We start from the raw sequence: 12,872 nt of genomic DNA on the forward strand, positions 1-12,872 counted from the left end.
GAATTCTACGCTACACACCGTTCTGTTGAATATGATGACACTCGGTGCAGATGACATACTATTTACAGTGAAATGGTAAAAAAATGAAGAAACTAATTTTGAGAACCAGTGGACCGTGCAGTCATACCTCAAAGTCATTATATTGTGAAGACACACCACTTCCATTCTCACCACAGGAGCAGAAACCTTCTACCGCCTGGCTCATCTATAATGAACGAGGTGACATTTTTCTCACATTTCGTTACACCTCTGCTAACTAGACATTGAAATACACACTGCAGCACAGACGAGGCCCCTGGTTGCTGCCTGCCTGCTGTTAATGTGAAAGAGAAAAGGACTGACAGAAATAATGCCACACACACTCAATCGAATCAGACAGCACGTCAAAATAGTTTATTAAAGAATTCATGGTCGAGGCACTACCTCACATTTATAGGCACTGAACTACTGTACTAGAGTCACAACTCAGCCTGGGCACTGTACCACATTACTGTAACAATGTCTTACTGTACTAGAGTCCCAACTCAGCCTGGGCACTGTACCACATTACTGTAACAATGTCTTACTGTACTAGAGTCACAACTCAGCCTGGGCACTGTACCACATTACTGTAACAATGTCTTACTGTACTAGAGTCACAACTCAGCCTGGGCACTGTACCACATTACTGTAACAATGTCTTACTGTACTAGAGTCACAACTCAGCCTGGGCACTGTACCTGTACCACATTACTGTAACAATGTCTTACTGTACTAGAGTCACAACTCAGCCTGGGCACTGTACCACATTACTGTAACAATGTCTTACTGTACTAGAGTCACAACTCAGCCTGGGCACTGTACCACATTACTGTAACAATGTCTTACTGTACTAGAGTCACAACTCAGCCTGGGCACTGTACCTGTACCACATTACTGTAACAATGTCTTACTGGACCGGTGCACATAATCAGAACACAATTACAGGAATCCATCCAGGCATCTCTCTGTCAGACCCGGAGCTCTGTCAAAATGCCTGAAGCTCTCCTCTGCACATTGTCCGCTAATAAACTTGTCTCCTCATCCGTTCTCTAGGGCTGCATTTACACATGCAGCCCAATTCAGATATTTTTGGAACCAATTATTTTTTGACCAATCAGATAAGCTCTTTTGCCAATAAATACTCAGACTCATTGTTTGGGCTGATGATCACCTCACCTCATATTATAGGAATAAAACACTTCCTGCTGATTGTCAGTTAGAACATGAATGTTGCCACACACCACAGATCAGTGTTGAGGATCAGCGACAGACTAAGTATTGGCACAGCTGTTCCTCTACTCACTCATATTCTACAATGTATAGGAATCTCCTTCTCCAAATGTGGATGAGCTGTGACATCATTAGTGTGTGTGTGTGTGTGTGTTTGTGTACACGTGTATCTTGACCAAAGCAAACTTATCTGGCCTCCTTGCTTCAAACATAAACCTGATATAAAAATAATAAAAATTGTGACAAGCTTTCGTTCCCACTGAACCCCTCTGTGATGTTCAGACATACTGCATAGCCTCCCTTCGTTGAGACAGGAGTCAGGACGCACAGGATACAGTCAGAGATCATCAGCTAACAGCATCACCCTGGTTACGCACCATGGAAACACGTCACAACACAGCATCATAGAGAGAACAGACCAAGTGTCAACATGACAGGGCAACACCACTACAAACATGACCTTGTACAGCTCAACCAACACAACGCAAATAGACAGCTGTAGAAGCACAGTGGTGCTAAAACAACAAACTGGAAAAATACAAAATATAGCAAACAGGGACATTTTTAGAGAGAATACAAATTATTTAAAATACTAATTTATTTTGGAAATGAAAAGCAACAATACTTCACTGACTTACACAGTAATGCTACTTGCGGGTGTGACACAGTGACTGTTGCCTCGACACCAGGTGTTCACAGTGAACCGCACAAAAACAGAGTCTTTGATGGTAAAAAATAAGACACAGTTCTGAAATGATTTCTATTAATCAAATGCAAGTAAGTATGGAAATATGTGATGTGTGGATTCAGCATCTTCGATCCCAGGAAGAGAAGGCAGAGACACACGTTGTATATAAAACCCGAGTCTAATAGACTGCTTAGAAGGGATCTCTACTATAAAGAAAGCAAATGGGAAAAGTAAATGTACTGAATGATCTACAACACTGTTTATGAAGCCAACAGCAGTAGGATTACAGTACAGAACTAGAGTCAACTGCAGTTTACGCTGTTGAGTCATATGTCATGTCAGCGCCAGAGGAGCACATCTGAAAAATGATTTTCTCTCTCTCTCTCTCTCTCTCTCTCTCTCTCTCTCTCTCTCTCTCTCTCTCTCTCTCTCTCTCTCTCTCTTCTCTCTCTCTCTCTCTCTCTCTCTCTCTCTCTCCTGAGGGTGTGCAAGTTCTTTCTAAACTGTACTCAAGAGCTTAGAAACCAGAGTGCTTCTGCCGAAGAGACCCTGATTCCTCCTGCAGACTGCTCCCGAATACAGCATTCTATCTCCGCTGATGAGGATCCAGTTTCGTATATACATATATTTGCGTTCTATCCATCACTTTATTGCTGTTGCCAGCCAGCCAGATCCATGTGGTGAGCCTTGGAGCGTACAGAAACACAACTTCCCACGTAGCCAGAAATACATCTATCAACTGGCACTAAAGCATGTTTAGAAAGACACTGCACTCCCCAAGGGACTATCTCAATGACATCATCAACAACGTTTTTCTAGAAATATGTATGTGATTGTGGGAGTGTAAGTGTGGGGGTGCATCTATGCGCTGGAATGAAACCATAAGCTATTTAATAGTCTCTAGAATATGAATATGGTTGAGAGTTTCATTATGGTCTGAGTGTCACGAACCCTGCAGCCCTCCTAACCAGCCCCCTGCAGTCCTCCTAACAAGGCCCAGTCTTCCTAACCAGCCCCCTGCAGTCCTCCTAACAAGGCCCAGTCCTCCTAACCAGCCCCCTGCAGCCCTCCGAACCTGCCCCCGGCATCCCTCCTATCCGGCCTCCTGCAGTCCTCCGAACCAGCCCCCTGCAACCCTCCTAACCAACCTCCTGCAACCCTCCTACCCAACCTGTGATTTAGCACATCAAGCTACCCAGCAGGAGACGTTGATAAAGATAATCAATCATGAATCAGGAGATGCTGTAATCAGAGAGAGTCAAAGCCACAGCCTGAACCGGTCCAGGAGACAGTGGCACCAGCTTAGGAGGACATCCTAAATAAAATAAAAACTCATGATCCAATGAATGTGGGGTTCTACAGGGGTGACGCAAGGAAAGAAAACCCTCATAAAATACATACTAAAAATATATTTTGAGGTCAAGCAAATGTGACCATCACCCTCTGTCCACTAATACAATCTCTAAAACCCCTCCCATTGCCCTTCTGGGTGTTCCCTCTGTTTCCTATTAGTTCCTTGAAAGGTCAAAGGTTGAATAAGCATGGTATATGTACAGGAGGACTTCCTGTTAAGAGCTATTGCTTTTCCCTTTAAAAACAACTCTTACATTGTTTCATTCTCTGAAGTTTCATTGCTAAACTCTGATGTAAAATATGATTTATTTCTTCTCTCCAAAAACATGTCTTTAAGCTTCAGAAAAATGTGGCTTAGTGTCAAAGCGCTCTATTCTGAGTCTCTGGTGCCACAGTGCAGGTATTGGCTGGCAATTCTAGAGGTGGTATTCAGGAGTCTGGGATTTTAATAACGCCAAGTTAACAACAGAGACCAAAACACACACACTCACATACTCCAAAGTTGTATCCTAAATTCTCAACTTTTTTTAAGGTGATTAAAAAAAAAGTGTAAACAAGCCACTGCAACCGGACACTGCTGTTGTGAAACAGATATGGCCCTAAATTCCTTACATTTCCAGAAAAGTACCCTGCTTTTATCCTGAAAATGCTGTAATGTTCAAATTAGTATTGTGTGTGGTGTTTTTTTGGGGGTTATTTGTTCAACAACTCCTTTGTAACAGGTGTCCAGGTCAATATGAGTCTGTATGAGTGTGTGTCCCTCACCTGTACACAAATAATGTGTTTGTACTGGTGTATGCAAGAATAGCGACACAGTCCTTTCCTATGTATTTGTGAGTGTGTGTAGTAGCCATGTCAGTGTGTGTCTCTGTGCATGTGTGTGTGTCACACAGTCTCTCTGAGACAGAGGGCCTCCACGGCGTTGCTGGGCCCCTGGGCCACACCCCCGATGAGGAACAGCATGTTGGGGGTCTGCAGGGGGGCACAGCAGCAGCGGGGGCTGGGCATCGGGGCAGCATACTCCCAACGTCGCTTCACAAGGTTGTAGCTCTCCACTGACGACAGGGGTGACGGCTGGTTTCCTGGACACACACATACGCACAAGATTTACTAAATTGTTTCCCCTCTAAGATTAGGACAGATGTATCTTCCCTGAAAAAAACAGCTACAGTGCATTGGGAAAGTATTCAGACCCCTTGACTTTTTACACATTTTGTTACGTTACAGCCTTATTCTAAAATTCATTAAATAGTTTTTTTTCCTCCTCAATCTACCCACAATACCCCATAATGACAAAGCAAACAGGTTTTTAGAAATTTTTGCAAATGTATAAAAAAATACCACGGAAATAACACATTTACATAAGTATTCAGACCCTTTACTCAGAACTTTGTTGAAGCACTTTGGCAGCAATTACAGCCTCGAGTATTCTTGAATATGACGCTACAAGCTTGGCACAACTGTATTTGCGGAGTTTGTCCCATTCTTCTCTGCAGATCCTCTCAAGCTCTGTCAGGTTGGATGGAGAGCGTCGCTGCACAGCTATTTTCAGGCCTCTCCAGAGATGTTCGATCGGGTTCAAATCCGGGCTCTGGCTGGGCAACTCCTGCCCAGGAGACTTGTCCTGAAGCCACTCCTGCGTTGTCTTGGCTGTGTGCTTAGGGTCGGTGTCCTGTCCTGTTGGAAGGTGAACCTTCGCCCCAGCCTGAGGTCCTGAGTGCTCTGGAGTAGGTTTTCATCAAGGGTCTCTCTGTACTTTCCTCCAGATGTGACGCTTGGCATTCAGGCCAAAGAGTTCAATTTTGTTTTCATCAGACTAGAGAATCTTGTTTCTCATGGTCTGAGAGTCCTTTAGGTGCCTTTTGGTAAACTCCAAGTGGGCTGTAAATTGCCTTTTACTGAGGAGTGGCTTCTGTCTGATTGGTGGAGTGCTGCAGAGTTTGTTGTCCTTCTGGAAGGTTCTCCCATCTCCACAGAGGAACTTTTGAGCTCTGTCAGAGTGACCATTGGGTTCTTGGTCACCTCCCTGACCAAGGCCCTTCTCCCCCGATTTGTCCGAATGCACCTACCTGAGGAGGCACCTGAGCTCAATTTCAAGTCTCATAGCAAAGGGTCTGAATACTTATGTAAATAACTACATTTTTGTTTTGAATTTTTTATCAATTTGCAAATATTTATAAAAACCTGTTTTCACTTTGTCATTATGGGGTATTGTGTGTAGATTGATGAGGAACATGTTTTATTTAATCCATTTTAGAATAAGGCTGTAACGTAACAAAATGTGGAAAAAGTCAAGCGGTCTGAATACTTTCCCGACTGCACTGTAATCTCTCCTTAACATGAAAATGTGACATATATGACGATACAGTTGAGCTAACATTGAAGAGAGAGTGGTAGAACACAGGTGTGTTAATCACAGCCGGGCGTGAGAGAGGGGCAGGTGTGTAGGGAGCCCCTAACAGCTACATCATTACAGTAGCTGGGTCTCACAGTTTCTCCATCACTCTGACTGGTCTGTTTGTCAGTCACACATGACTAAACTAACAAAATTACACTACCTTTGGCAATGTGGAAACACAGTCAATCAGTTTCAGTCTGTCACACATGAGCACACACACACACACACACACACACACAAAAACACTTCCGGAATTACACACTAAAACTGAAAACATATACTGTAACGATAGGCATGTAAGTGGTATTGTAAATAAAGGTAAGGTTATATACTCAATGATAAGACAGGCATTTGTCTAAGACAAGGGATCCAGGGGAAAGCTGTCTTAAGCAGGGGAGCTGTCAGTCTGTCTGTCTGTCTGTCTGTCTGTCTGTCTGTCTGGGGTAGTCATGTGATCTACCTCTCAGTCGCAGAGCAACAGGTGGAATAATGCAGTATGTTGCATCCATCCAGATGGCTGGGGGAGTACTGTTTACTGTACTCAGTAAGAAACACCTAGAAATCTACTGGGTAAAAGAACATTTAAACTTGAACTTAACTAAAAAACAAAGCTCTAAAAATCACACATTCTGTACTCCCCCTCTACCACACACATTGATTTATCTCATATCCAAGGGCGGACTGGCCATCTGGCATTTCAGGCAAATGCCAGATGGTCTGGTCCATTTTTAGCCCAGTGGGTCTGTCTAACTTGGGTTTCTTGCGCAAAACGTATCATTATCTGGATAATAATGGGGGCCTAAAGAAAAAAAATGGGCCAGTGTGTTAGAAATACCAGAGCCGATATCTGGTCCCAGTCCGCCCCTCCTCATATCATTCAGAGGGTCAGTCAAAGTCAGTTTTCTCTCCTTTAGCCTCAGAATCCCTGTCATTAGACATTACCAGCCACTGCTAAGTTGTTCTGGTTTCCATGGAGACCCTCACTGAGCTGCAGATGATATGGACGGGGGGTTGCTATTGTTCTCATAATTTCTGGGGAGAAGAAAGTGTCGGATCTGAGTCCTCTTTTCACAGCAATCAGAGCGCTGCTCAGACCCGCTCCTTTTTAATCTTCACAGGAACATGCTCCAGCGTGGCGCCGTGCGCAAAAAAACGCTCCTTCGCTTGGCGCGCAAAGCTTCCTGTCGCGTCTTTGATTTCTAGCCCAGCTAAACAATGCTTAGTCACCTGCTTATCAACCCACAACTAAGCTCCCTGTCCTACACCTACCTACCTACCCACAACCCAGCTCCCTGTCCTACACCTACCTACCTACCCACAACCCAGCTCCCTGTCCTACACCTACCTACCTACAACCCAGCCCCTCTCCTACACCTACCTACCTACCCACAACCCACCTCCCTCTCCTACACCTACCTACCTACCCACAACCCACCTCCCTCTCCTACACCTACCTACCCACAACCCACCCACCTCCCTCTCCTACACCTACCTACCTACCCACAACCCACCTCCCTCTCCTACACCTACCTACCCACAACCCACCTCCCTCTCCTACACCTACCTACCCACAACCCACCTCCCTCTCCTACCCCTACCTACCTACCCACAACCCACCTCCCTCTCCTACACCTACCTACCCACAACCCAGCTCCCTCTCCTACACCTACCTACCCACAACCCCGCTCCCTCTCCTACACCTACCTACCCACAACCCAGCTCCCTCTCCTACACCTACCTACCCACAACCAACCTCCCTCTCCTACCCCTACCTACCCACAACCCAGCTCCCTCTCCTACACCTACCTACCCACAACCCCGCTCCCTCTCCTACACCTACCTACCCACAACCCAGCTCCCTCTCCTACACCTACCTACCCACAACCCAGCTCCCTCTCTTACACCTACCTACCCACAACCCACCTCCCTCTCCTACACCTACCTACCTACCCACAACCCACCTCCCTCTCCTACACCTACCTACCCACAACCCACCTCCCTCTCCTACACCTACCTACCTACCCACAACCCACCTCCCTCTCCTACACCTACCTACCTACCCACAACCCACCTCCCTCTCCTACACCTACCTACCCACAACCCAGCTCCCTCTCCTACACCTACCTACCCACAACCCACCTCCCTCTCCTACACCTACCTACCCACAACCCACCTCCCTCTCCTACACCTACCTACCCACAACCCAGCTCCCTCTGCTACATCTACCTACCCACAACCCACCTCCCTCTCCTACACCTACCTACCCACAACCCACCTCCCTCTCCTACACCTACCTACCCACAACCCAGCTCCCTCTCCTACACCTACCTACCCACAACCCACCTCCCTCTCCTACACCTACCTACCTACCCACAACCCAGCTCCCTCTCCTACACCTACCTACCTACCCACAACCCACCTCCCTCTCCTACACCTACCTACCCACAACCCAGCTCCCTCTCCTACACCTACCTACCTACCCACAACCCACCTCCCTCTGCTACATCTACCTACCCACAACCCACCTCCCTCTCCTATACCTACCTACCCACAACCCAGCTCCCTCTCCTACACCTACCTACCCACAACCCAGCTCCCTCTCCTACACCTACCTACCCACAACCCAGCTTCCTCTCCTACACCTACCTACCCACAACCCACCTCCCTCTCCTACACCTACCTACCCACAACCCACCTCCCTCTCCTACACCTACCTACCCACAACCCACCTCCCTCTCCTACATCTACCTACCCACAACCCACCTCCCTCTGCTACATCTACCTACCCACAACCCACCTCCCTCTCCTACACCTACCTACCCACAACCCACCTCCCTCTCCTACACCTACCTACCCACAACCCACCTCCCTCTCCTACACCTACCTACCCACAACCCACCTCCCTCTCCTACACCTACCTACCCACAACCCACCTCCCTCTCCTACACCTACCTACCCACAACCCACCTCCCTCTGCTACATCTACCTACCCACAACCCACCTCCCTCTGCTACATCTACCTACCCACAACCCACCTCCCTCTGCTACACCTACCTACCCACAACCCACCTCCCTCTCCTACACCTACCTACCTACCCACAAACCAGCTCCCTCTCCTACACCTACCTACCCACAACCCACCTCCCTCTCCTACACCTACCTACCTACCCACAACCCAGCTCCCTCTCCTACACCTACCTACCCACAACCCAGCTTCCTCTCCTACACCTACCTACCCACAACCCACCTCCCCTCTGCTACACCTACCTACCCACAACCCACCTCCCTCTGCTACATCTACCTACCCACAACCCACCTCCCTCTGCTACACCTACCTACCCACAACCCACCTCCCTCTCCTACACCTACCTACCTACCCACAACCCAGCTCCCTCTCCTACACCTACCTACCCACAACCCAGCTTCCTCTCCTACACCTACCTACCCACAACCCACCTCCCTCTCCTACACCTACCTACTCACAACCCAGCTTCCTCTCCTACACCTACCTACCCACAACCCACCTCCCTCTGCTACACCTACCTACCCACAACCCACCTCCCTCTCCTACACCTACCTACCTACCCACAACCCAGCTCCCTCTCCTACACCTACCTACCCACAACCCAGCTTCCTCTCCTACACCTACCTACCCACAACCCACCTCCCTCTGCTACATCTACCTACCCACAACCCACCTCCCTCTGCTACATCTACCTACCCACAACCCACCTCCCTCTGCTACACCTACCTACCCACAACCCACCTCCCTCTCCTACACCTACCTACCTACCCACAACCCAGCTCCCTCTCCTACACCTACCTACCCACAACCCAGCTTCCTCTCCTACACCTACCTACCCACAACCCACCTCCCTCTCCTACACCTACCTACTCACAACCCAGCTTCCTCTCCTACACCTACCTACCCACAACCCACCTCCCTCTGCTACACCTACCTACCCACAACCCACCTCCCTCTCCTACACCTACCTACCTACCCACAACCCACCTCCCTCTGCTACATCTACCTACCCACAACCCACCTCCCTCTCCTACACCTACCTACCTACCCACAACCCAGCTTCCTCTCCTACACCTACCTACCCACAACCCACCTCCCTCTCCTACACCTACCTACCCACAACCCAGCTCCCTCTGCTACATCTACCTACCCACAACCCACCTCCCTCTCCTACACCTACCTACCCACAACCCACCTCCCTCTCCTACACCTACCTACCCACAACCCAGCTCCCTCTCCTACACCTACCTACCCACAACCCACCTCCCTCTCCTACACCTACCTACCTACCCACAACCCAGCTCCCTCTCCTACACCTACCTACCTACCCACAACCCACCTCCCTCTCCTACACCTACCTACCCACAACCCAGCTCCCTCTCCTACACCTACCTACCTACCCACAACCCACCTCCCTCTGCTACATCTACCTACCCACAACCCACCTCCCTCTCCTATACCTACCTACCCACAACCCAGCTCCCTCTCCTACACCTACCTACCCACAACCCAGCTCCCTCTCCTACACCTACCTACCCACAACCCAGCTTCCTCTCCTACACCTACCTACCCACAACCCACCTCCCTCTCCTACACCTACCTACCCACAACCCACCTCCCTCTCCTACACCTACCTACCCACAACCCACCTCCCTCTCCTACATCTACCTACCCACAACCCACCTCCCTCTGCTACATCTACCTACCCACAACCCACCTCCCTCTCCTACACCTACCTACCCACAACCCACCTCCCTCTCCTACACCTACCTACCCACAACCCACCTCCCTCTCCTACACCTACCTACCCACAACCCACCTCCCTCTCCTACACCTACCTACCCACAACCCACCTCCCTCTCCTACACCTACCTACCCACAACCCACCTCCCTCTGCTACATCTACCTACCCACAACCCACCTCCCTCTGCTACATCTACCTACCCACAACCCACCTCCCTCTGCTACACCTACCTACCCACAACCCACCTCCCTCTCCTACACCTACCTACCTACCCACAACCCAGCTCCCTCTCCTACACCTACCTACCCACAACCCACCTCCCTCTCCTACACCTACCTACCTACCCACAACCCAGCTCCCTCTCCTACACCTACCTACCCACAACCCAGCTTCCTCTCCTACACCTACCTACCCACAACCCACCTCCCTCTGCTACATCTACCTACCCACAACCCACCTCCCTCTGCTACATCTACCTACCCACAACCCACCTCCCTCTGCTACACCTACCTACCCACAACCCACCTCCCTCTCCTACACCTACCTACCTACCCACAACCCAGCTCCCTCTCCTACACCTACCTACCCACAACCCAGCTTCCTCTCCTACACCTACCTACCCACAACCCACCTCCCTCTCCTACACCTACCTACCCACAACCCAGCTTCCTCTCCTACACCTACCTACCCACAACCCACCTCCCTCTGCTACACCTACCTACCCACAACCCACCTCCCTCTCCTACACCTACCTACCTACCCACAACCCAGCTCCCTCTCCTACACCTACCTACCCACAACCCACCTCCCTCTCCTACACCTACCTACCCACAACCCACCTCCCTCTGCTACACCTACCTACCTACCCACAACCCACCTCCCTCTCCTACACCTACCTACCTACCCACAACCCACCTCCCTCTCCTACCTACCTACCCACAACCCACCTCCCTCTGCTACCCCTACCTACCTACCCACAACCCACCTCCCTCTGCTACATCTACCTACTCTATGTCTCAATTTTTCTGCCAGTGGGTTGTTTTTACTGAATTGGATTTGACCACATGTTCTGTTATGGGGCAAATGGACCAAGAGCATTTGATTTGCCTCAGCAACCTAGTAGGTATTTTAGCAGGTGCCCTAGCCACTCCACCCATTTACCTCAATTTAGATTACTTTTTAGGATTTGTGGGGAGCCTTGGGAGATTTGGGGGAGACTTGGGAAACTTAGTGTGTGTGTGTGTGTGTGTGTGTGTGTGTGTGCGTGCGTGCGTGCGTGCGTGCGTGCGTGCGTGCGTGACATTGTAATGCAGTCTGTTTACATAATTGCACAGACTACCACTCTACACTGCCACTCTACCGAGTTCATTCAAATCAGTTTCTAATCACATGATCCATACATATATCAATTTGTTTTGTATCAGTGAGAAGGGGAGAGGGGGACAGTGACCGACAGACACTGAGAGGGAACAGAAAGACAAAAATGTGAGAAAAGAGATAGTGAGAGGGAAAGGGCAAAGATAGTCAGAAATGTTTGGGAGACACAGCAAGAGACGCTACAGTGATAGAGTGGAGGAGGAGGAGGACGAGGCTAGCTTCTGAATGGCATGACAATCTAATGTCACCCTGAAAAACATCCCTTTGGCTTTCAACCACCCGACACTATGAATAATAAATAGGTGCCTTATTCAGCCTCAAAAGACAGAGGCAATCCTCCCAGCTGGCTGTTAAATGGAGGGCAGATCCCTCATTTACCAGCCTTTTGACAAAATTAAGAGGAAGGGAAATATAACATCTTTGAATCAGAATCCTAAAATATCCCTCTAGGATTAATAGGCCCATGTTAAGACTGACACCCTCCCTCCCTCTCTCCTTCTGCCCCTCCCTCCCTCCCTCCCCCCTCCCTCCCTCCCCCCTCCCTCCCTCCTTCTGCCCCTCCCTCCCTCCCTCTGCCCCCCCGCCCTCCCTCCTTCTGTCCCTCCCTCCCTCCCTCTGCCCCCCCGCCCTCCCTCCCTCCCTCCCTCTGCCCCCCCGCCCTCCCTCCTTCTGTCCCCCCTCCCCCTCCCTCCCTCCTTCTGCCCCTCCCTCCCCCCCTCCCTCTGCCCCCCCGCCCTCCCTCCTTCTGACCCTCCCTCCCTCCCTCCCTTACTCTGCCCCCCGCCCTCCCTCCTTCTGTCCCTCCCTCCCTCCCACCCTCCCTCCCTCCCTCCCTCCCTCCCTCCCTCACTGCAGCACAGAGACAGTGGGAACAGTTCTTATGACAGATTCTAAGCTTGATTCATTGTCTCTTTAATAAACAGTGAAATGGAGACCCAAATGAACCAATCAGTTAACTAAATGACACAGAATGTATATGAAGCCAGAGAGAACAGAATGCATTCTGTCTCAACACTGCTTTATATCCTACTGAGCC

The 12,872-nt window shown here is 49.6% G+C and overlaps 1 protein-coding gene across 2 annotated transcripts in view; it reads right to left on the reverse strand.

Moving 5' to 3' along the window:
• Positions 1–366: 366 nt before the first annotated feature.
• The window catches only part of LOC115168614 (kelch domain-containing protein 8B), a 147,526-nt gene continuing 135,020 nt past the window's right edge, over positions 367–12,872 (reverse strand). The window contains exons 5-6 of one of the 2 annotated variants that reach the window (XR_003870710.1): positions 903–4,374; positions 367–719 (exon numbers count right to left, since the gene is read on the reverse strand). Coding sequence is in view for 1 of the 2 variants with exons in the window: in XM_029724065.1 (XP_029579925.1) it covers positions 4,178–4,374 (197 nt within the window). In the remaining variant the exon portion in view is untranslated. Of the gene's footprint in view, positions 4,375–12,872 lie in introns of both variants that reach the window. The other variant, XM_029724065.1, reaches the window with a different exon arrangement.

The sequence above is a fragment of the Salmo trutta genome, chromosome 30 (assembly GCF_901001165.1).
Source record: "Salmo trutta chromosome 30, fSalTru1.1, whole genome shotgun sequence".
In the NCBI taxonomy this organism is placed as follows: Eukaryota; Metazoa; Chordata; class Actinopteri; order Salmoniformes; family Salmonidae; genus Salmo; species Salmo trutta.